Source organism: Crocodylus siamensis, chromosome 5, assembly GCF_052110815.1.
Source record: "Crocodylus siamensis isolate JL-2025a chromosome 5, ASM5211081v1, whole genome shotgun sequence".
Classification (NCBI taxonomy): Eukaryota; Metazoa; Chordata; order Crocodylia; family Crocodylidae; genus Crocodylus; species Crocodylus siamensis.
The window spans coordinates 124,463,719-124,489,046 of record NC_143399.1 but is presented as its reverse complement, the minus strand read 5'-3'; the positions used below and the strand labels follow the sequence as shown (position 1 = coordinate 124,489,046).

The 25,328-nt window shown below is 41.3% G+C and overlaps 1 protein-coding gene across 4 annotated transcripts in view; it reads left to right on the top strand.

The window, feature by feature from the left end:
* Positions 1–25,328, top strand: part of BMPER (BMP binding endothelial regulator) — a 230,918-nt gene that overhangs the window by 14,526 nt on the left and 191,064 nt on the right. For all 4 annotated transcript variants that reach the window (XM_090050189.1, XM_090050187.1, XM_090050190.1 and 1 more), the window contains exon 3: positions 24,338–24,437. In XM_090050189.1, the coding sequence (XP_089906315.1) occupies positions 24,338–24,437 (100 nt within the window). The remainder of the gene's footprint in view (positions 1–24,337; positions 24,438–25,328) is intronic.

Here is a 25,328-nt window from a genome sequence, read left to right as displayed (position 1 = left end):
GATGCCCTGATGATGTGTCTCATAATATTTTCAGGTACTGAGGTCAGACTGACTAGTCTGTAATTTTACAGATCCTCTTCCTTCCTTTTTTTATAGATGTGCACTATATTTGCCCTTTTAAAGTTATCCAGCAGCTCACCCAAATTCCATGACTTCTCAAAGATAATAGCTTTGAGATAATGGCTGTGCCTTAGTCCATAGATTATGGCAATGACAGCCAATTCCTTGAGTACTCTAGGATGAATCTTGTATACCCCTGTTAACGTGACAATATCCCAGTTTTCTAAGTAACCTCTAATTTGTTCCTCACATACTCCAGGCTGATTACTTCCTTCCCTGTCATTGCTGCCAATTGTGATCATCTCTTAATAAATGACCTTATTCATGAAGGCTGAAGGAAAGCAGACATGATATACTTCAGCCTTCTCTGTAACATTATTAGATTGCTCTCCTGACTCACAAAGGAGCTTACACTTTCATTGGTCTTCCCTTTACTTCTAACATAGTTGTAGAGAACTTTTTTGTTGTCTTTCATGTCTTTTGCTAGCTGTATTTCCATTGTGCTTTGGCCCTTATGATTGTCTTTGTGTATGCCTGTGCTATCTTCTCATACCTAGTCATATTTAATTTTTTGTAAAATTCCTTTTTCAGTTTCAACTAATTGAAGAGTTTTGTGCTTAGCCAAATCAGTTTCTTTCCACATGTTTTTCTTTGCCACTTTGCTATGGCCTCTACAGTCATTTATAGAGAATACCAAACATGCACTGACAGTACTAGGCTCCTTGCAAAATCCAGGGACCCAGCCTTCAGCATACTTATCCTGAGTAGAGGGATTGTGTTAGTGTATTTCAGAGTTCAAAGAGGGCCCATCTTGAAGTCCTGAGCAAATTCCCTGAGGGCTGCTGATTTAGGATTTGCTTCTGTCTTCCATGTTTACTGTTGGCTAATTCCAGGAAGTTCTTTGCCCAGCTTAGACACTGTTTTGGATCCCATTGTGATGTGCCTAACTCTGGTTTTTTATTCTGCTCTGGCCGCAGGTGCTTAAAAAGTTAAATATTGTAGCACCTAACTGTTAGGTTCCTAACTTCTTTTTTGGGTTTCGCTGTCAGGTTTAAACCTGCAGAGTTTTATACAGTCGCTTAGTTTTTTTGTGTTGTGACTCATTTAACTGATTTCAGTGGAACTTCTTGCATTCTTGAGGTGAAACACAGATGTAGGTCTTTGCAGGATCAAGCTCTTAATATTTGAATGTGGGAGAACTGGCTAGATAGTTTGGATTCCTGACAATCCAGAGGCTGCAGTAGGATAAGAGTGTTGTAGCTGTGATGGTCCAGGGAGTATGCAAGAAATAAGGTTTATTTGGTAGTATTTTTAATTAAACCAACTGAATAGTTCGGAGAGAGATTCAACTACCTGAAGAAGGGTGCCTGGAAGTTTATCGAACATCTTTCCTAACTATATAGTTGATGTAGTAAAAGATATTACTAAATAGATCCAGAGGCTAAAAGTGTTTTTATTTTACTACCCTCACTGTTATATTCTATTATATAATTGTCTTTAATTGGAATTGGAGCAGGCTCAAAGGCTTGAAACATTGTATGTGCTTCAGGTGCTGTTCTTTGGTCAATAGCAGACAAACATTTGTGTTTCTTTTTACTATTTTTATTTTCAGAATACTTAGTAGTGATTTGAAGAACTACAGAAAGAAGAATTAAACATCTTAATTCCTTGATCTTGTTTCCTCCTCCTCTCATCTGTCTGAGTCATGGCTAGTGATTATATGTAATTGAGAAGGTTGGGAGGGCGGGAGAAGAATTAATTGATAAATAATTGTTTGAAGACAGCATGATGACGATGATTTCATGATGCCAGTTAATGAAGCACCTGCAGGCTCTACCTTTTGGAATTTATTGCTACAGGAGAGGATCATGAAGTCAAATTTTGGAGGTGTTTTTTAAAAAGCCATTAAAGAAACGGGCATCTGCAGGAAAAGGTCATTATGGCTCATACTTCAGCACATATCAATGATTACCTCTGTGGTAGAAAATATTTTCTCCTGCATATGGCAGTGTGCCACTGAAAAGTTTTGTATTTATCATTTCTTCTTTAAAATATCTTGTGTCAGCTGCTGCTGGAGGCAGGATACCAGACTAGATGAAATGGATGATTTGATCTGGCAACAGCTTTTGTTCTAAAAAAACCCCCTCTGTTTTTCAAATATGCCATGTGCCATTTAATTTGGATACTATAGTTTGGTTGGGTGTTTTTAAAACAACACTTGAACAATTATGTTTTCCCTTTTTAAAATATTAAACATATAGCAATGTAAGCTTTTGTGTTTGTTTTCTGTTTTAGTATTTTTTAATAGGGGGCCTGATGGCCTGTTCCTGGGGCCTAGTACTACCTCACCAATTTAGCTTCCTTATACATCTGTGGAGCAGGCAAAACATGATGATACTGACATTTAACAAGTAGCTAGTGAACTCCTGTAGAATTATTGTTTGTTTAACATAAGAATTTAGAGAAGCCAGGAATAGGGCACCTTGTATGCAGTTGTTTTTTGACTGATATATAGCAAGATCACTAATCTTCAAAGGAAATCTTTTTTACCCTGAAATCATCTGTAGTAGGTCAGGTCAGGTCAGTCCTGAGGCTGCTGCAACTGTTGGGGCACTTTAGAGGCTGTAACAACCCTTCTACAAGCCCTGTGTTTGGCTAGCTTTCTGCACTGTCAGTTGAAGCCCCATTGTTTTCTTAATACTGGTACATCTTTTTCTCTTTCCCTCTACTGCACTCTGCATTATGGTGTTGTCAGGGGTGTCTGTTGTTCTTGTGATATGTCCAAACCATTGCAGCTTCGTTTGTCGCACAACCTCCAACAATGGTTTGTAAATTCCAATATCTCAACTGATTTAGTAGATTTAATAGATTTCATAGACATTAGGGCTGGAAGGGACCTTGTAAGATCATTAGGTCCAGCCCCCTACCCATGGGGCAGGAATTCAGCTAGGGTGAAAGGATCCCAGCAAGATAAGTATCCAAAATGTTTCTTGAAGTGTTCAGAATAGGTGCTTGCACTACCTCTGGGAGGAGTCTGTTCCAGGCCTTGAGGGCTTGGACAGTAAAGAAGTTTTTCCTTATGTCTAGCTAAAATGGTTTTGCAGGAGTTTGTGGCTGTTGGACCCTGTCATCTGTAGGGGTGCTGATTGACAGATTCATTGGTCCACTGCTCAGTGTACGAGGTTTACAGTAGTCTCCTAAAGCCCCTTCTTTCAACTGCCTCAATTCTGTTCTCTAACTTCTTACTACGCATCCATGTCTCACAGCCATAAAGCATCGTAGAGATGATCACAGAATGCACCAGATGTAACTTTACCTCCAGTGTAATATTGGGTGTGGGGGGAGGGGCTGAACATGCCCATCTGTAGCAGAAGTATGAAAAATCTGTAGAATTCTAGGTTGTGAAGGTGCCAATGTGGACTCTTCTGTATGGTCTTCTTTCATTTTAAAAGAGAGCATGTTCAGTATGGCTAGGTACAGACATTCAAAAAGCCTGATGTGCAGTTGATCTAATTACAGGTTTCTGTAAGTGGCATAATTTAGATTGGGACTGAACAGAACACACATTTGCGTTTATGTGTAATGTCTGTCCCTAGCCCTGGGAGCAGGGAGAACTCCAGAGCTGCTTCTGCCCTGCTATATAGCCAGGCTGTGTAAGGAGTTGGGCTGAGCCTAGCTTCCCATGCACTGGGACTCCATGGTTCTGGCTTGAAGCAGGAGCAGCTCTAGTGCTCCCCACATCCCAGGATCAGCAAGGGACAATGGGAACCACAGCAACAGTGTGTGGGGAGGGGAGGTGCTACTGAGCACAAAGGGGAAGGGACAGTGGAAATTCTTACTTGCTTTGGAGACTTAAAAAAAAAGCCTCTGGCTGCCACTTCTGTGGTTTGGCCCAAAATGGGGGTGTGACCATGCCACTCGCACCCCCTAGAATGTGTGTTCTGCTCACTCCTTAAGAATCCACCCCTAGCAACAGATGAGGGGTGGTATTGAATTGAGCATTGCAGTTTTTGACTTAGGTACTTAAAGCAGCAGTTCAGCAGGGTTTGGTTTCCTTTTTGTCATTATTTTTTTCAGCTTTAGCTTACCTCTTCATTTTTATACGTCACTTTAACTTCTCTTTTAAAGTAATCTTCAGGTCTTCCTTTTACTACTTCACAAAATCTTCATTTCAGTCTGATTGTTATCTTTCTATTCTTCTCTCATTCTGGTTGTTCAGATTACTTTCTGTCATTCCACACAGTGAAATAATTTGTGGCTGGCTTTCTAGTTGTTTTGATTTCCAAGCCTACATAGTCCCTTTCCCTGGCATTTGAGGCTTATTAATTTGGTTTAACAAAATGTTATCTGCAGTCAGTACCTATGTAAATAGAACCTGTTAGCAAATATCTCAATGGCACCTGATATATCATGTAGCCTTTACAACCATCAAGAGGCATAACTGTGGGAGCTAGTTCTCAAACAGGTTGTATTTGCAGTCCCAGAAGGCTCTTACAGGCTGTAAGAATTGCTGGTGGTCAAGGCCAACCATGCAGATGTCTTTAACATGTCCCATTGGTGACCAAAAGTCACTTTGTCAAGAAGACAAATGGGCTGTGCACAGCTCATTCACCTTATTGTTTCACTCTGATGTCAGCTCCATTTACTTGTCAAAATCAGGTATTTTTGTTACTTCCAGCAGTGCAAGTGGGCCCGGGGGTGGAGAGGGAGAAAAAGGAACACAGCCTATGAAAAATATACTTGCATTGCCTCTGTTCAACATATTATTTTTGAGATTCATAGGCTGTGGACATTCCAGAATCTGTTTGTCTGCACATGTGTGAAGCAGAAAAGATGGGGAATTTGCTTTTCAAAGTGAGGCTGGCCCTGCAGGGTTGAGATTATGCAAAAACATGTTTAACCACTGGATTTTTCAGGGAGAACATGGTTGTGCAATATTAATTTCTTCTTTGGGACAGTAGCTTTCTTGCCAGAGAAACGTTTAAAAATAAATATGTAATTACCTGCGCTTGTCTCGCATACAAACCATTCTGAGTGTTTCTGTTGCAGAGAGTCAGATTTAAACCTTTTAACTCACACGGGTCATTTCACTGACTGCAATGACATTTTTCATCTGACTAAATGAGTGAGACCTTCAGATTCTCGTCCAAAAGTAGAAGTGGCCAGGTCACAAAATGTACTTATATTCAGTTAAATGACTTGGTAGAAATTACTTTGACTTTTTTTTATTTTCTCCCATTGACTTCCATATTGTATTTGTCTGGTTTACAAGTCAAAAGATTCCCCTCTCCTCCATGCCCCAAAGTAGCCACTAAGTCAGCTGAGGTTTTGAAAGTCAAATAAACTGTGTTCTCTGCCATCTGAACTTGAGTTGACAACTGGGGACACATCTACATGGTAAATTTACTGTGCTTCTGAATAATGTCTTCAAGTATGCTCACTGGTTCACCCGGGCCGTTTGCTAAACCAGAAGTGAGATGATATAGTTGGAAATGGTCTTGCTTTTAGCAGGAAGTTGGACTAGATGACCTCCTGAGGTCCCTTCCTAATTTTCTATGATTCTATGATTAGCTGACTGCCATACGGAATAGACCCCCATGGTGCTGTATGGACTTGCTATGCTGCTTGGGGTATTAGGAGGCAGCACGCCTGGAGAACTGCAATACATTTAAGATACTGGTCTCCTGTACAGCAAGATACTGGTCTCCTATACAGCAAGTTAACAGAGAACCATGGCCATGATCAATCATATGCTGTCCTGCATCCTTACGGTATGTATAGATGTTACATTTAGATTGATCTAACTAGAGTTAGGTTGATCTAAATTCCCACCTGTGCAGACATTTGGGGGGCTTAAATTGGGTTAAAAATGGTGTACCTGATCTAAGTTAGTTCACCTCAGCAGGTGAACAATCTTAGTTCTGGAATGGGTTAATCCAATCCAACAAATATCTGCTCACATTTGGAGTGTAGCCTCAGGTCTGGGAAAGTCCAGCCACTCACCCCAGCTCCGGGGCTGCCTTCTTCCTAGCCCCCTCTCTCCCAACTCTGACCTGGCTATTTTTAATCCCTTAATTCCCCACTCTAAGATGGACATCCCCCACCCCCAACAAGCCCGCCACAGACTTGTCAGTTGCCCCTGCATGGCTCTTGGCACTACTGAACACCTTTACATCTGCTCCTGATCTACAATAACATGGCTTAAAGAAAGCTGCACGATTGTAGTCCAGAGGTGGTAAATGTTTGTACACATCCTTAGAGTAGATTTGGACATCTCAGGAAGATGGGTAGGCCGAAAGCAGAAACATTCAGAAGGTGTATCAAATAATATGACATTCCTTCATAGTTCCTTTTCTGCTCCCAGCCCACTTTTGCCATCTGACCCTTCTTCCATTGGCATCAACTAAATTGGAATCAGGTCCACTGAAATAAGGTACCCACTAATTGCAATGATATGGGACATTAATCATTTCAACTATAACTGCAGAAAAAATCCCAAACATGTCTGGCTTCTTATGAAACTGGAAGTAAAGAAGTACTCTGGGCTGACAGATGGAGAGAAGAGACTGGAAAATCTTGCTTCCTACAAAAATCCAGGTCAAAATTCACCCTGCATCTCTTTAACATACTCCTCCCTGAAAATTGCCATAGTACTGCTACCACAGGCCTCAGTGAATATTTGTCTGTCTTTTTTTTGTGTGTGTTTGGTATTACTTACCCCTGTGTAACATAGACAAAATTAAACAAGAAAACAGAAGTTGGGTCATCATTAGCTCAGTTGCAAATACATTAAAACAGCAGTGTGTGGAGGCCTCTTGCTCAGATAATTTTTTAATGGAAAACAGACTGTTGCTACTTTCTTTAGGGCTACTATTTTTATTTGGTTGTTGTTCCTCAAGCATTTTGGTTCTATTTCAAAACCTGTTTAAACTAAATGAAGAACGTCTTTGATGCCATTCTGTTTTAAATCAGTACCACAATCTACCAGTTGAGAAACATTTAGGCCTCCTCTAGATTTTGAGGGGGTGGGGGCAGAGTTCTCCTGAAACAAAAAAGATAAGCACTTTTGAGATCTTTTTTTTGTGGGTAAATTTTAAGTTGTAGACCAAAAAAAGGAGAAACCCCATCACAGATCCCCTGTTGCTTCTTCTGGCATGCATCATGTTTTTAAGGATACACTATCATGAGAACACTGTCATTTCATGATATATTAGGGTCATATATCATCAGAACATCGTTTCTTTGGAGGATATGGGCAGTAAAAGACATGATTCTGGCCAGACAGATCAGCAGGGGGTCTTGCTTTTTTCTTTCTTTTTCTTTAATCTAACTCTGTTTTTGTGTTGTACAGAAGTGAATTTCTTCATGGGATATGACTTGTTGCAAAATAAGCTAGGAGGCCCAATGGGCTTTGTAAACCATTTAAAAACTATATGGCTTCAAGGGCTGCTTTGTTCAGGGTTTTTACTACAAGCTCAGTCCTTCTAAAAGCCCCAAAAGGGAATACTTGCTGCTATCTAAATCTCCAGTGTAAAGACTGACTAAGCAGACCTCAGGTATTAAAAGCAATACAGAGTGCCTTTGGATACAATGACTGGTAAGTCATTGTTTGGACAATATATTTGGTTCATTAAAATAAGATCAAACAGTTCTTATGAAAGCTTTGTTTAACATAACTATTTTAAATAAATGTCCAGTAAAGCCACACAAATCACAAGAGCAAAAGACAAATGAGGGGCTACCCACTTGATATAGGAACATTAAACTGGAGTTGAGGCTAGGTACAGACATTCAAAAAGCCCAAGGCAGGTTCGATTTAAGTTACATGGTTTTTTATAAGTGGCATAGTTTAGACTGATAGTGAACAGAATGCACATTAGCCTTTTGGTGGTTGTGGAGGTGGGGGGTGGAGAATCTTAGTTTGGGTTCCACCATTTTTAAACCAGTCTATGTGTGCCGAACTTCTCTTCTGTTACAAGTATAGACCGGTTTCCAATCACTTATACCCAAAGAAATGTAATGTCTATACCTGGAAGTGTTTAGCGTCATCGTAAAATGGGAACCTTTAATTTAAGGACTCAGATGTTCATACATATTTTCAGGATTGTACTTTAACTGACAGATCAAAGATATTTACAGAACATTGACAGTGGAATCAAGATGAAGCAGAGAAAGAGAACACAGAAGAGAGTTGTTAAAGGTCTCTGCTGATGCTTCTGAATTAATAGAAAAATTCAAAGATAGAATGGAAATGAGACTTCGGCATGGTGTGAATTTGAGCACTTATATTGCCTTATGATTGCTTTGAAAAGATTGAATAAAGCAAGCAGTTTAATCTTTGCTTAATTTTGTTTAGTTTGGTAATTTATTGATGCAAATATCAAAGATTATTTTAAGGAAGGGTTAAGCATGCCTACAGTAAGGTTTGCCATAATTTTTTGTAAATTAATTTCAAAGCAATTTTAGTTCAGCCAGCCATGTTTTGTGCTATACGTACACACTTTCTGCCTGAAACAATGATAGTTTTAGAGAAATCAGGATAGTCAAGCACTGCAGTCCAAAAGAAAGTAAGATGGGAAAGTACAATATTCTATATTTGCTAGCTTAAATTTAAAATGAGAAATATCCTGTTTGACATAAGTTCTATTTGTCTCACTGACTGCTCAGTTGCACAGGATTGAGCATTGGTTAACAGCTATTCCATATTTTATAAAGTTCTTTATAAGTCACAGGTTTAAATAGAGCTATGAAACATTTATACATACACAAAAATTATATTCAAGGAAACTTGTAGCTGAGAATTTTATAAATGCAAACAAATAAAGACGTTTAAAGGTCTGCTTCCCACAAGGACCGTGACTTCATCCCTAGAGTCTGGTCTGCTGCCTCGGTTTATGTGTAATCTTTTGTGTTACTGAATATGCTGTTATGTTTGTATTAGAAGCCTGAGATCATATCTTTTAGTGACAGGAATCATTTTTCTTATGAATGGTAAAGAGCTTGGTCTTTGATTGTATTGAGCCAAATCCTGATCTCAAAGGGCTCCTATAGACTTGCAGGGAGCCAGCTCCCATGTGCTGGAAATCCAGCATGTCAGAGCAGAGCACAGAAATCAATGCGCTCTAGCACTCTAGCATCATATGTATCATCCTCCCTATGCTGAAAAATGGAGGTGGGACACTTTGAACTAACGCTTGCTTAAGCATTAGTTCAAAGTACCTTACCAACATTTTTCAGCATGGTGGACTCTGATACACCTGACACTCAGGTGCTCTTAATTAGCATGACTCACTAATTAAAGTTCCTTCCTGCACACAGCCCCCAGCATGTGTAAAAATGCTCAAATACATTTAAAAGCTTAAGGGAGAAGTGTTAGGGTCTTGTTTGTTGCTAGCCAGGCCATCAGGGCTAGGGACAGACATTACACACAAACTGGTTTAAGTGATCAGAAACTGGTTTAAACGTGTAGCAGAACAGATGCTCAGTGCACATAAACCATTTTGAAAATGGCTGAAACCAGTTTGAGATAAACCTGGTTGAATGTAGTATCAGACTTAACTGATTTGGCTCAAACCGGTTTATGCAATGTCTGTCCCAAACCCCTTGCTGGCTTAAGTTAAACCAGGCTCCCACAGCATCCCAGTATGCTGTCTGGGCTGGGTGGGGCTCTCTGCTCCACAGCAGGGATGGCCCTCCCCTCTGCTTCCCGGCTGCAGCTGTGGCAGAGATATGCAGGTAGAGCACCATCTGCCTGGCTTATTCCTCCTTTCCCCCTCCTCTCATCACTCCCTGCTAAGCAGGGATCCCCTGTCCCCTCTGCCTTACACAGATACCTCAGCATTTGCTAACAGACCACATGCTGGCTATGGTCTGTGCTGGGACAGACAGCAGTGTCAGTTTAGGGCTTTTTGGAGCTAATCAGGAGTTCATTTGGTAATGTCCCTCTGTTCGTTCATTGTTTAAAAAGAGCGTGAACTAATGAGAGGGTCTGTTTGTTTTCTGATGGGGTGATAAATGCTGATAACAGAGCTGATAAATGCTCTGTTATCAAAGAGGGGGACAACCCCTCCCTAATCCTGCTGGGGCCTGGCCATACCGTATTTAGCTCAGCTCTGTGGAATGGAAGGGAGGGCTGCTTTAGTGGCCTTTGGCTTCTAACCTGAGTCACTGCAGGCATGTGCCTGCATATTTGGGATGTCTGTACAGTTACAAAGTGATTTAGCCTAGCCAGATTAGACTAACCTGCAAAGATTGAATCAGTTCAGGCTCAGGCTTTTTGAATGTCTATCCTTAGCCCAGAGATCTGGGTTTTATTTCTGTTTCTGTTACTGACTTTTTGTGTGACTCAAGGCAAATCATTTTACCTCTGTCTCTTCTGTGTATCATTGACGGCAGACTCCTTGGGAGCTGCTCTTTGTATGGTACTTAGCAGAATGGGAACTTGCTCTCCAGCACCTATAGTAACAACAACAACAACAGCAACAGCAAAGTTTCTCCTTATCCTGCAGTAGCAAGACACTGGAAAGCTGTCAAGGAAAATCAGGACTGCAACTGACCACAGGGGTCAGTTTCCTCAAGCTGGGTAACATCATCAGGCACACTGCGGGGAAAAAAAAAAAGATTGGTCTAGGGGAGTTGTGCATGTTGAGCACTAAGCTGCTTGTAGGTACTAACGTGTTTCTGGTTGTGGTGGGGAGGACACATTTGCAAGTGAAATTTGGTGTCATCTTTCAGCAAACTTGGCCTGTTGTTTTTAATTGTGCTTCCTTGGGAGGAGAACTGAAATTCTGAAGGGAGCTGTTATTGGCAGGATGCCATTACAGAGAATTGTATCACTAGCTCTTCTCAGTGTCAGGAGGGTCTATTTGATTTGGGCACTGCGGGCGTATGAATCTCAATAATGAAAATAAAGAAGATAGGGAGAAACTATTGTATCTTGTGTGCAGTCAATGTGGGTCTAGTCTCATATGAGAGAGAGACCACTCTTTGTGCAAGAATTGAATCAACATTTATGATTCAGGAAGAAATATTATCATCTGTCCCCTGCAAACATTTAGGCATATGCGCTACTTATGTGAGTAGTGGCATCAAAGTTAAGGACATACCTTAAAGTTAATTGGACCCCATGTGTGCATAAAGGTAAGCATATTTCTTAATGTTGCAATTTTTTGCAGAAAAAAATGTCATTGTTTCACAGGGAAGTGTTTTCCAATGTGCACCAAACCAGCCTTTTTATATGTTAAAACAAAACATTTTTATTTTGAGTTCTTATTTACTAAATAGAACTAGAGGGATATTTGAGGGGAAACGGTAAAAGTTACTTTACTTGGTCAGCAGTGAGACTTTTCTCTTGACATTTCTTTTGTCAGTACTTTATCCTACCCCAACACCTTCAGAGCCTTCTCTCTAATCCTAACTCATGCCAAGAAACTAGTCCAACTGAACTCCAGCTAGTCCAACTGAACTAAGAGGGGACTTCCTGTTTGTATGACCGTTGCTAATTGTGGTTACAGGACTAAACAGTGACTACTAAGTATCAATTCATAGTGCAAGGAGATCAAGGTGGGATTTGCAGAAGCACCCAGTCACAGAGACCTTTGTGGAAATTTCATACGAAGTTTTTCACAGATGTTTTTCTTTCCTGTCTGAGGGCTGTCAGTAGCATGTGCGGCATCATTGGGGAGAATGGCTGTATGCACTTGGGCACACCTAGTATTGTAAAACTGTAAATATATCCTTAACTTGATACTCTGTTATAATCCCATTGAAATTATTGCCTGAAGGTAAAGAGCGTATCTAACAAATGCAATAGTGGGAGTACCCTAAATGGTGCCTGATAGGAAGTATGTGCAAAATGGGGCCCTTGATTTCAGTGCACAGTGCTACCTTATCATTAACTTTCTCTTGCCATTTATGTTTCTTTCCTTCTTTCTATGTGCATACATTTTATTTTGATTAAAATTTAGGTAATATTGATTGTGCTCAATGAAGAGGCATGTTGTGAATAGTTAAGCTTTACAGGATATTAGGATACTATAGTGTAACTTCCAAAAAAAACTATTAATAAAAAATTTCCAAGTATAATTTCACAGTGGAAACTTCCCTTTGAGGATTAGCATCTGCATGAACTTTACAGTCAAGTCTATCCCTGCAGCTAATAGTAAAACAATAGGCTCAGAATATAGTAATTTGTAATCTGGGTCACTCAGATTGAAACCCCAAAAGTGAAGTTTCCTGATCTTTTACATTTCTTAGCCAAATCCAGGATAAAGACAGAACCTCCTAGTGGATGATGTGTGAAACAACAGAGACCCAACAGAGAATCCTGTAGAAAATTGGCTGCTGTTTAAACTGTGGTTTGGCATGAGTCCTGTGCAAAGTCTCAGCTAAACATTCAATTTTTTCTTGTTTCTTTTTATGTTGGTATTTTATTTTACTGTACCATATGAGCTTCAGACTGTTGCCCTGGATGTATATTATCACTTGAATAGGGTATTATACACAGAGTTTTCTAATGGAAGGTAAAACTATAAATTAATATATTGAACAAGCTAAGAAGAGGCTCTGGAAAGGGGTGTGTGACATTCTAATGTCAAAATTGCCTTTCATCAGCTTTTTTAATACATTAATTGACATCACCTCTGCACTGTCTTTAAAGATGAGAACTTCACTAGCAAATCTGGGAGAGGTGAAAAAGTGGGCTCCAAATAATACATTCAGATCAACGTATTTAAAGATATAATTCTTCAACTGAAATAGGATAAAACATGAATGTGACTCTAACATTTCCCTAAGTTCTAATTTCTATATGAGGCTGGGAACCCAGGCATGAAACTTACATGTCTTTGCTGAATAGCCACAAGATAGTTACATTAGATGGGATAGTGTTGTTCAGTATTTTTTCTAGCACTAACAAAAAAAAGCTTAGCAGGGGTCTAACTATATTTTATCCTTTTTGTGTGAGTACTAAATAAAAAAAATCCCAGATGTGAATCTATAAACCATCTGTTTAAAATAACAATTCTGCAGCATTATAATTATAAGTTATTTATTGTGAATCTTGGGATCCCATTAATGCATTTTGACTGACTCCCAGGTTTCCGATTTAGCAAATGGTTTATGTATTTATGAGCCATGTGTCTCTTTTGTACTTCTTGGTGCCAGAGTGCATGTCCTTTTAACAAAAAGAAAAAAGGAAAAAAAAACTCCCACCTTCCTATAACTACTGGCTTCTGAATATTGCTGTATAAGAGGTTCTCTCTTAAGAACAGTAATATCAAAGAATCTGAAAACTTTCAGCAACTTCTGAAACACTGAAAACACAGATGGAGATTTGGTAATACAGCTTTCTTTCATGCTGCTGGTTAACAGCTCCTTAAATGTGTGGTTGGGACAAGTAATGAAATGTTATGATAACTAGGTGGGACTTTATTTGGAAGCAAAGCACGTGCTATTTATTAAAGTGTATTTGACTCGATTGCTCCTATGCAGCACTCCATCTCTGAAAATTGAGTGAAGAGGAAGAAAGGAAATTTTAAAAAAGCAGACTGATGGTCCATGTTAAAAGCAATGGTTTGGAAGAAGATGTAAAAAAAACCCCAACAATTACTCCTTGTTTGGTAATGTTTTATCTTCTTACTCCTGCAAACCATAGACCATAGAATATCTGCATTGTAACACTAGACTACAACAGATTAAACAATGATTTACCAGCTTTATCTACTGCACTGTATATGAACTGCAAAATACTAACTTCTTCCACCGTATTGAGTTTTTCTGGCCCTGAGATTTCCCAAGGTGTACCTTCTAGAAGGAACCAGCAGTATATTCATAGGTACTTTAAAGGAAAAATCAGTCTTCAAAGAATCAAATACAGCTCTATGAACTTGAGTGGAATTATGACTGTTAATACAGGAAGCAAGGGTGACTTTGTTGTTAACATATTGTTTTCAGGAGATCTGCAATACATCTCCTGTTTAACTTTGAGCAAACCTCTTGGGGTATGACTGAGAATGAGACTTAGGTGATGCAACTCTAAGCATTGCCATGCCTTCTAAGTACTCATAGAATATGTGGGTTGGAAGGAACACAGGAGGTCATCTAATGCAACCCCATTGTTAAGGCAGGATCATCCCTGACTAAACCATCTGTCAACTGCCTGTCTAACTTGCTCTTAAAAACTTCAGAAGATGGAGATTCCACAACCCCTCTGAGTAGCCTGTTCCAATGCTTAAACACCACCAGAATGAGAGAGGTTTATCCAACATAAATATTCCTTGCTGCAATTCAAAATTGTTGCTCCTTGTTCTGTTTTTTGTGTCCATAGGGTAGGGACAGAAATTACACATAAACTGGTATAAGTGATCGGAAACTGGTTCAAATCTGTAACAAAATAGAAGTTCAGTGCACATAAGCTACTTTCAAAATGGCCAAAACTAGTTTAAGGTAAACCTGGATGGATGTAGTATCAGACTGAACTGATTTAAGTTTAATTGGCTTATTGAACTTCTGTCCCAGATCTCCACCAAATTCAAGTTAACTCACAGTCTCCTAGTGTGCTTAGCACCTCTGCCCACAAACCCTCCTCACAGGGTGGGCGAGCTAGCCTTGGTCCAAACTTTCCATATTCTAGTGGTCCTCAACTTCTGGCCTGGGCCACTCTAGGCATGTGGCTGCATTTTTGGAATCAAAAGCAAATGACTGTTCACTTGCTTATTGGTTCAATTTAGGCAGCTTAGACTAACCTGTGAAGGTTGAATCTATTCAGCCTCAGGCTTTTTGACTATCTGTACTTAACTATAGAAAACCATCTGTTTCCATTCTCTATATAACCAATCTTCAGGTACTTGAAAATTGTTATCAGATTCCCCACAGTTGTCTCTTCTCCAGACTGAATAACCCTGGTCCACTCAGCCTTTCCTCATGTTTCTCAGGCCTCTAATCCTTTTTGTCTCTCTCTGTTGGACTCTTTCTAATTTGCCCACATCTTTTGAAGTGAAGGTCCAAAACTGGACACAGTACTCCAGGTGAGGTCTTACAACTGTTAAATAGAAGGGAAGAATCACTTCCTTTGTTTTGCAAGTGACATTCCTGTTAATATAACCCAGTATGTTGTTTGCCCATTTGGCAACAAAAGCACACTGTTGGCTAATATTCAGGTTATGGCCCACTGTAAACCCCAGATCCTTTTCTGCAGTATGCTAGCCTAGCCACTTGTTCCTCAATCTATATTTGTTCATGCAATTTTCCTGTTCTAAGCACAGGGCTTTGCATTTGTCCTGATTTAAATTTAATTCAATTAATTTCAGACCATTTCTCCAGTTTATCAAGACCATTCTAAATCCTAACTGTATCCTACTTGTAGGCCTCTGGTCCCAGTAGTGAAATCTAGAACCCCAGCACCTCAGTTACCTGCACAGTGCCAGGGGAGATTAGGCATGTCGCAATAACATTCACACCTCCATCTCATGGGAGCTGCTTAGAGCAATGTAGAGGAGAGAGGCAGGTCTCACACCTTGTTTTTCTTCAGAGCTCAGATGTCTCAGGACTGCAGGGAAGCACCCGTGTCTATTTGTGAATTCCTTTGGAAAGCACCTGCAGAAGGAGTTAGGAGAGCAGAATTCACTAGATAAGTGAAACAGTTACAAGTTATTGTATCAAAATGAAGAGTAATGATGCAACACTGTATTAAATAGTTTTAAAAAGAATATACAATACTAACAAGTTACAATAACTATTCTATCAAATTTAAGAATAGAGATGCAGTGTTGTGTTATTTTCAAAGCTTTCAAAGGGATGTTTGTTATACAATACCAAGAGTTACAATTTGATTTTAAAATGTTGCCTTTTTCATAAATGAAGGTTTAGATACTTGAGAACTTATTGCAGGGAAATGCTAAATATCTGGATCCTGTTTGGGCTTAGTGCTCAGCTCTGTAAAGACCACACCATTTCTGTTCATGTCTAGAAGCAAAATTTTATGCACCTGGGTAATTTTGAGATAAAAAACCAGGGTGAGTGGGGATTTTAGTTGCTTCCAGGGCTAGGTGCTGCTATATAGAAGCTTTCAGCATTTCCATGTGGACTTAGGTTCCTAAATTCTGCCTAAGTTCCCATTTTGCCACCTACTTCCTTTTTTGGCTCAGACCCTGAATCATTTTGTGTCTCTGTTTATCGGTTTGTAAGGTAGATATAATAAATGGACCATCCTATCTCCCTCCCTTTGTTGACCTTGTCTGTTTTAACCTGTGAGGAATAGTTTTTTATTTTGCTTCATGTGGCCAATAGTATGGTATATTATTGTCGTTATTAAGAATAATAATGCCTCAGATAAATTTGACATGGTTTTGTCTCATAGTATTTTGATGTCTATGTTGCTTTGCTCTTCTCTGTGAACTGAAAAATCTTGACATAAAAGCTGAAATAGCATGTACTACTCCTAAAGAGGAATTTAGAAAAATGACCATGTAGAATTCCATATTGGGGTTACCCTTTTGCCTAGGGACAAACATTACACATAAACCAGTTTAAGTGATGAGAAACTGGTTTAAACCTGTAACAGAACATAAGTTCAGTGCACATAAACCAGTTTCAAAATGTCTGAAACTGGTTTAAGATAAACCTGGCTGAATGTACTGTCAGACTTAACTGATTTGGGTCAAACTAGTTTATGCAATGTCTGTGCCAGACCCCCTCCTGGTTTAAGTTAAACTAGAGTCTCCCAGCTTCCCAGATGCTGGGCTGGGCTAGGCTGTGCTGTCTGCTCCAGAGAACAGGGCTGGCTCCGCCACTCTGCTTCCTAGCCAGAGCTCCGGCAGAGACTGTAAGCATAGCAGGGTCTACCTGGCTTCCCTCTGCCCCGTCTGCCCCCTCGCTGCTTGTTGCTCACTGCTTAAGCAGGGTTGTCCCCCTTCCCTCCCTCCCCTCTCCCACAGACCTCAGCCCCACGGACCCTAGGCATGTGGTTTGCTAGCTAACACTGAGAGGTGTCAGTGTGTGTGTGTGTGTGTGTGTGTGTGTGTGTGTGTGTGTGTGTGTGTGTGTGTGTGTCCAATTCACTGGGATAGACAGGACAGCGTCTGCTTAGGGCTTTTGGAGCTAATTAACAGATCAGCTGGTAATGTCCCTCCATTGCTTCCTTGGAAAAAGCTGTTTAAGAAGTGCTTGAACTAATGAGAAAGGTTTTGTTCTGTTGATAGGCTGATAAACACGGTGTTATCAGACCCTTGCTGTCTCCCTCACCTGTGAGGTTTGAAGACAATATGAAGAAGCAGGGAGCGGGGGAGACTGAAAAGCTCAGTATCATCAAGAGATGCATACACTGCACCCCACTCCCCCTTTGCCTCAGAGTGCTAGCCAGGGGCTGCAGTCTGGCAACACTCCCTTCCCTTGAGCAGCAAGTGGGGAACAGCCTGGGACTGCAGGCAGGGTGTGGGTTTAAACCCCTCCCTAATCAAAGGTCCTGCTGGGGTCTGGCCATGCCCCCCCTCAACTCAGAGCTCTGGAAGGGAAGGGAGGGCTGCTCTAGCACCCCCCCAGATTCTAGCCTGAGCCACCACAGGCATGCGCCTGCACTTCCTCAGTCCAGAGGAAATGTCTGTGCAGTTGCAAACTGATTCAACCTAGGCAGGTTAGACTAACATATCTGAGAACAAATCCTCTCCTCCTCACTTCCATTAATGGAGCAATTAAAAAAGAAACTTTCCAGGGATACATTGCAGCATTGCAAAGATTTTCTTCACTTCAAACTCTGGCATTGCATTTTCATATGGGAATGAGAATGATGAGGCTTTATTTTTTGGCAAATTCCCATTAAACAAAACAAAATGTTGCCTAAATCATTTAAAATAGGGACCTCAGATTTGTCTCAGGGTTCCCAGGCAGCAGACACTGTTGCCAAGGGTTTCTGGGTCAGTGGTGTTACATCTGTTATCTTATGTACTGATCAAGAACCAGTTTCACTAATGCATTTTGGCTACTTTGCACCAATTTGGCCAAGCTAACATATGCTCATTTAACTGGGAAGTTAAACCAGATTTATAGCAGCTTTGCCACACTTGCATGGCTGCAAAACAGTGAGAGACTCACAGTGAATCTGGCCTGTCAGTTTTATATTGTTATTTTGTGACTAAAACCGCATGTCTGCTGACAACTTTAGGGCCTGATTGCTGTTGATTGGTTTCACATTGGCTTCAGAAAGGTTGTTTTTAAATTTAGACTGGTAAGAGTCAAAATCTTTATATTCTCCATCATACCAGGTGATAACTGTGAGAAGAATGAAGTTGTGGGATTTTTAAAATTTAAGAGGCTTTAGTTTAAGTGTCATATAGATTAGTTTTTTACAAGCAGTTTGAGTATGGCCACAGGAAGCAAATGTAAAGGAATGAAGTGCAGAGCCTCTTAGTTTTATGATTTACATTTTTTCTACCCCTTTAATTTTTTGGTCTCTAATTAAGTCACAGGATCTACCGAGGTGGATGCTAACATCTGGTAAACGGCTATCTGTGTCACTTAATGAACTACACTTGTAATTATAGGTGGAGCTCACTTCTGAAGAATTTTAAGACAGGAATTTCAAGAAGCAAAACTTTACTTTGAAAAGAAGTGTGTGTGTTTTCTACCCTGAGCAAAATCTGAGGTTAATCAGAGTGGTTGACATCACAGGCAAAAGTTGATGGGTTAGAAGATGCTATTAATTTGGTTAAGGGTTCTGTGCATTCCTTCATTAGTTCTTGTTAATATATTCTGCACCATCCTTCACCTTGGTCACTTCTTTTAAGAAGGTGCCAGAATAATTATGGAATCATTTTATTCTGTTGGGCAGTTTAATAATTTTGGAGTGTTTTTGGAGCAAGAGGTAAAGTACAACAGCCTCCTCCTAAGGCTGGATGGGTGGGTAGGTAGGTAACAATATTTGCTAGAAATGCTTTTCAACATTTGCATCTGGAAGGTTATGTTTCCTTGGGGGTACGGACTTCTCCACAGCTATCCATCCCTCTGCCACTTTGCAACAAGAGTACTGAAATGTGCAGTTCATAGGAACACATTTTAAGACCCTCAGGAAATTTTAGTCGGTGCAGAAAGTGGCTGCCCACTTTTAAAATGAGATTTCTCAGATAGAACACATTACACACATGCATTGTAACTCGAAATTCTTAAGTTGAGGACTGCCTGTGTATATATATACACCTGTGTATATAATATACCTGAAATAAGGCCACAAACAGGGATCTGAACTCAGAGCTCAGTTCTCTAAAGCTAGTAACCACATCATTTGGCTACTGAGTCAGGTTCCCTCTTTCTTACTCTCTCTTCCCCCATGGCTAGAAGCAGACATTCAAAAAGCCTGAGCCCGAATTGATTCAACCTTGGCAGGTTAGTCTAACCTGGCTAGGCTGAACCAGTTGGAAACTGAACAGACATTCTCTCTGGACTGAGGATGTCTTGCGTAGAGTTGAGCTGAGGGGGGCATGGCCAGGCCCTGGCAGGACTTTGTCATTAGGGAGGTTTGCCTGCACCATCCCAGACTTTTCCCCACTGGCTGCTCAAGGGGTGGGAGAGTTGTTTACCCCCAGACACTTGCTAGCACTCTGAGGCAAGGTGGGGTGGGGAGTGCTGTTAATGATACGAAACTCTTCAATCTCCCTCCCTGCTTGTCAGACTGTCTGCAGCAAACTGACAGGAGAGCAAGGTAGCCCGAAGCTGATAAGAGTCTTTATCACCCGATTAGCAAAACAATAGGCTCTCTCCCATTACTTCAACTCCTCTTAAACAGTTTACCAGGGTTACCTGTTGATTAGTTCCAAAAGCACTTTTCTGTCTGCCTGCCTGTGCCAATGAAGTTGGAGAGACACACACCTCTTGGCATTAGCTAGCACACCACATGCCTAGGGTCTGTTGGGCTGGGGTCCATGCTGTGGGAGATGGGAAGGAAGACAGGGGAGGGATTTCTTGCTTGAGTGCAATGCAGGGGTTGGACCAGTGGCATACCGTGAGTCTCCAACGCCTGGGGACCAGTACCTGCATTTGTGCCGCCCCAGATGATCTGAGCAGGTTGTGGATCCCTAGGCAAATCAGCCTCTGCAGGGCCCCGCTTCCTGCCCCATGGCACTTCTGTAGGAGAATTAGCAGTGCGGCACACTGGGTGCAGGGGGAAGGGCAGCGGCCAGAATTTCCAGCCAGAATGGCAAAAGAAATCCACAGCTTGCTAGGTGGGTGGGTGGGCCACACACAAAATGTGGGAGGTGTCCTGGCCTCTCTGGTTGGAGCCCCCCTCTCTCCCCAGGCCAGCACCCAGGGGCCATGGTCCCCCTACTACCCCACCCCCCATCAGTACTCCACTGGGTAGGGCAGGGAGAAGTCAACAGACCCTGCTGCATCTGCAGTCTCTGCCACAGCCTTATACAGCACTAGGTAGCATACCACATGCTGGCTATGATCCATGCTGTGGGAAAGGGGAGGAAGAGCTGCCTGCTTAAGCAGGAAGTGGTGAAAGGGGAAGGGAAGGGGGGCACAGGGAATCCAGCAGACCCTGCTGTGACTGCAAGTCTCTGCTGGAGGAGCTCTGCCCTGGGAACAGAAGGGAGGGGCCAGCCCTGCTGTGAAGCAGAAACCCCTGCCCAGCCCAGAGAGCATGCCAGGATGCTGAGGGTGTTTGGTTTATCTTAAACCAACAAGGGGTCTGGGACAGATATTGTATAAACTGGTTGGAGCCAAATCAGTTAAGTCTGATACCACATTCAACCAGGTTTATTGCAACCTGGTTTCAACCATTTTCAAACTGGTTTATGTGGACTGAACATCTGTTCTGTTACAGGTTTCAACCAGTTTCTGATCACTTAAACTCCTGCAAGACTGTTTCAGGCTGGACATAAGGAATAATTTCTTTACTGTCTGAGCTCCCAAGGTCTGGAACAGTCTGCCAGCGGAGGTGGTTCAAGCACCTACATTGAACACCTTCAAGAGTAAATTGGATGCTTATCTTGCTGGGATCCTATGACCCCAGGTGACTTCCTGCCCTTTGGGCAGGGGGCTGGACTCGATGATCTCCTGAGGTCCCTTCCAGCCCTAATGTCTATGAAATCTATGAAACTGGTTTATGTGTAATGTACAGACCGTGAGTCCTGTATTTCTTTATGCACAGTGGCACAGCAGCAGCAGGAAGGTGAAGAGTGCCCTTGCCTACCCTCAGCACCCTAACCTGTAATCTAGTGTTTAGGGCATTCTTATGGAAGATGAGAGATATGGGTTTGAACCTTTCACAGGCTGAAGATAATATTGAATCTAGGTCTCTCATTTCCCAGCAAGAACCTTAATAACTAGGCTATTTCAAAAAAGGCAGGTAACATCACCATTGTGTCCTCTTCTGGCCGTGTTTTAGAGGGAAGTGGCAGTCTGTGCTGCCCTGGGTGCTAAACTCAGTGCTGTATGTGGGTTTTAGGCATGCTTACCAGATTGAGCCCCTTGGAGTTTGAAGGGATTCCTGGTTTGTGATACCGAAACAAATGTCAGTGTCAAAGAGACACTAAACTGTTTGGTTGAGATGGTGAGAGTTTTGGGCAACAGCAGGGGAAATACTTCAGGTATCTAAGTCCATGTACAGGCATTATGTTTCTATTGTGACAATTGCTGTTCTCCCAGTAGAAACTAGAAATGTACAAGTGTTCGTTCAATTTCACCTTGAGGAAACATGTCCCATCTGGGAGAATGACACCTGGAATACTTCCACTGCAAGAGATTTTCTTTCACAAGAATGAATACCTGTATGCTGCTTCCCTCCAAGTATGGGAGGGGAGCAAAGCATCAGAGACTGCCTAGTTTGGGGAATGGGCTGAGGGCTTTGCATTGCTGCTCCCTCCACTCCACTCCTGGGCTAGGGACAGACATTATACATAAATTGGTTTAAGTGATCAGAAACCGGTTTAAATCTGTAACAGAACAGATGTCCAGTGTACATAAACCAGTTTGAAAATGGCTGAAACTGGTTTGAGATAAACCTGGCTGAATTTGTATCAGACTTAACTAATTTGGGACAAATTGGTCTATGCAATGTCTGTCCCAGACCCCTTCCTGGTTTAATTTAAACCACAGTCCAGCATCCAAGGTTCTTTGCAGCCCTGGGGGGGAGGTGGGGGGAGGTTTGCTTTAGAGCAGGGCTGGCCCTCTGCTCCCTAGTTGAAGCTCTGGTAGAGACTGCAGGCACAGCAGTGTCTGTCTGCTTCTGCTTGCCCCAGCCACCTTACCACTTCCTGCTCAAGCAGGGATCCCCCCCTCCCCTTTTCCATGGCAGAGACTAGCCAGTATGTGGTATGCTAGCTAATGCTGAGAGGTGTCTGTGTAAAGCGGACAGGACAGGCATTTTGGAGCTAATCAATAGGTCAGCTGGTAATGTCCCTCCATTTTTTCCATGAAAAAAGTTGTTTAAGGAGAGCTTGAACTAATGAGAGAGGCTTTTGTTTGTTTGATGGGGTGCTAAATGCTGTTACTACTCCCTGTGTAACTCCCTGCTGTGTAACTAAATGCTGTGCAACTCCCTGCTGGTCAGGAGCAGCGAGGGGCGGGGGGAGCATCCTGCCAGGGCCTGGCCATGCCTCCCTTCAGCTCAGCATTTTGGAAGGGAAGGGAGGGCTGCTCTAGTGCCTCCCAGCTTCCAGCCTGAGCCACTGTAGGCACGTGCCTGCATTTCTGCTGTCCAGAGGGGATATCTGCATGGTTATAAACTGGTTCAGCCTGGCCAGGTTAGACTAACATGAAAAGATTGAATCAATTCAGGCTCAGGGTTTTTGAATGTCTGTCCCTACTCCAAAGACCAGGAGCAGGCCAGAAAACAGTGCCCCCACCTGTTCCCCAGACCAGAGGTCCTTGTTCTGGGGAAGGCGCAGGGAAGACTCTCCCTGGTCTGGGGAAGATGCAGAGACCCAGCAAGATGGGGTGGCTGCAGGCTGAACACCTGTACTGCTGCTGGAAAGATTTCTAGCAGTGGAATTTTTTTTAGAAATTGCTACTTCTAGAAATAAACACATGTTCATGACCTATGCAGTTTCACTGGCCAGGGCATTGGCACTTCTGGTCTTTTAGGAGCTTAAATTGTTTGCAGTGATTTTGCGGACTGCACGGATGTCTCAATTCTGTGAAAGTTTCACTTTTGGCACTGGAGTGCTTTTTTGGATCTGTTTCTTATTCAATAAGAATTATTCATTGCTTGTAATTCTTGCTTTGCAAATTCTGTATTAAATAGCTTATATGACAACCATGTGAACAATGATTAACCTCATAGCCCTATTGAAATGCACCCCCATTTGATGGATTTGTATTGTTTCCAAAACTCTCCCAGTTAGGCAACCTTCATTATGATTCATTCTCAACAGACAAAAAAATCTCTTTCCTGGGAGATCTTCAGATAAAGCTGCAATCACAAGTGAATGCACCTGTGTCGAAACAGAGATACAGGAAATCATTGAATCATGTATGTGATCCCATATCTGTTCATCAAAGCAGTTGAGCATGTTGTTAAATTTATTATGATGCGAGTACAGTATTTTGTATGTTTAAACTCCTACCATTTAAAAAATGACAGCAAATGGCAATGCTCTTAAAGTTTTTATTTATGTATATAGTCATTAGATTTTTATGCCATCCTTCCCAAGAAGGCTCCGGGTGGCTTACAGTAAAAGACATTCAAAAGAACCACAACAGAATAATAAGGAAAGCCCATCCATTCCTGCCTTTCATGTTGAAATGGGCCTATTATCAGACAGCTATCCTTATGCCATAAACTTTTCATTAATATCTCTTCACATGGCATTTAGATTTCTTTTTTTTTAAAAACTAAATCCATTCAAGACTAACTTTGCCATTATTTGGGTTGGAGCATTAGACTGTTGCATTTTAATTTACTGTTCTCTTTAGAACTGTAGTACAATCGTGCACAAATATTTTTATTCCCACAAGGAAGGCTTGGACCAGGGATTCTCCTAGCCTGAAATACAGTTTATACAAATATTATCTTTTTTGCACTGCACAAAAAAGTAATACATTTCCTTTGGCATCACTTTATCTAGGTTAGATGTCCTTTGAAAGTCATGATTCTCTCCCCTCCTCTCGTCTGCTTTATGTTTACCATAAAGAAGAATGTCTGTTTCTACAAGGAGAGAAAATAATTTTGAATCACAAGCAAGGAAGTTGTGACTTGTTAACTCTGTATTTTGCCTTTTGAGTGGCAAGAAACAGAGATCAATGTTTACTTTTGCTTTTAACACCTTTTGCCTTTTTTGTCTAGAATAAAGAAGTGACATGCAAACGAGAGAAGTGCCCAACACTTTCCAAGGAGTGTGCCCTAGTTGTTAAGCAGAGAGGAGCCTGCTGCGAGCGATGCAAAGGTGCAGTTCTCTTAATCTATTCTTTCTCTCTCTCTCTCATTTTCTCATGGCTTTTAATTTAGCTTGCTCGGTGTAGAGTGAAATCAAAAGCTTTGCAGTGGTGGCTTACAATATATAATCGAGGCCTGATATTGATTTGAAGAGAACATACAGGTTATAAAGAGATATGTAATCAAAATAGAACATCTGAATGTGTTAGTTTCCAAGTTATCACAGAAGCTTTAAATCTATTTTATCTATTTTATTATTGCAGTATTACTCTGTTCTTTTGAAATTATAATCTTATTATTCCAAGAAGGAAGGATGCAAGTGTGAACCTAAGAACTCTGAATCCGATGGAAATAAAAGCTTAGTAGACTTAGTGGAACAGATTCCAAATGTTTGGCAGAACTGCTAAATTTTCCATCAGAGGATGAATTGTGCTTACTGCTAAAGGGAGATACCTTATTATCCAGGCTTGCTGCATTCCCAGTCTGTCTCCCAAATAATTCCTTACTTCATCTGAATGAATTCTCCATTCTCTACTACCACTGCCTCTGTAAGAAGCTGCTCAATCAAAAGCAAGCTGATAACAAGGTCCAAGCACTCAAGTGATCCCCTATGCTTTTTGCCCAGTTTGACAGAGATTTCGTATTTCATACCTCTGATCTTGGAAGTTTCTGACTGAATGGAAATTTTTGTCTCCTTCCCATAGTGAATACATATGCGGATGCTTTTTCAACTTGCTTTCAGACAAGTAAGCCTTATCTGTTCAATGAAGATAACCTAAAGGGCAGTTAAGCAAGTAGCACAGAAGCTACAGCTACTGCTCATTCATTTATTGGCCACATTATTGGCCACATCAGGCTGACTTCCGATACAGCCAATTTTCTTTATATTGGTGGTGATCCA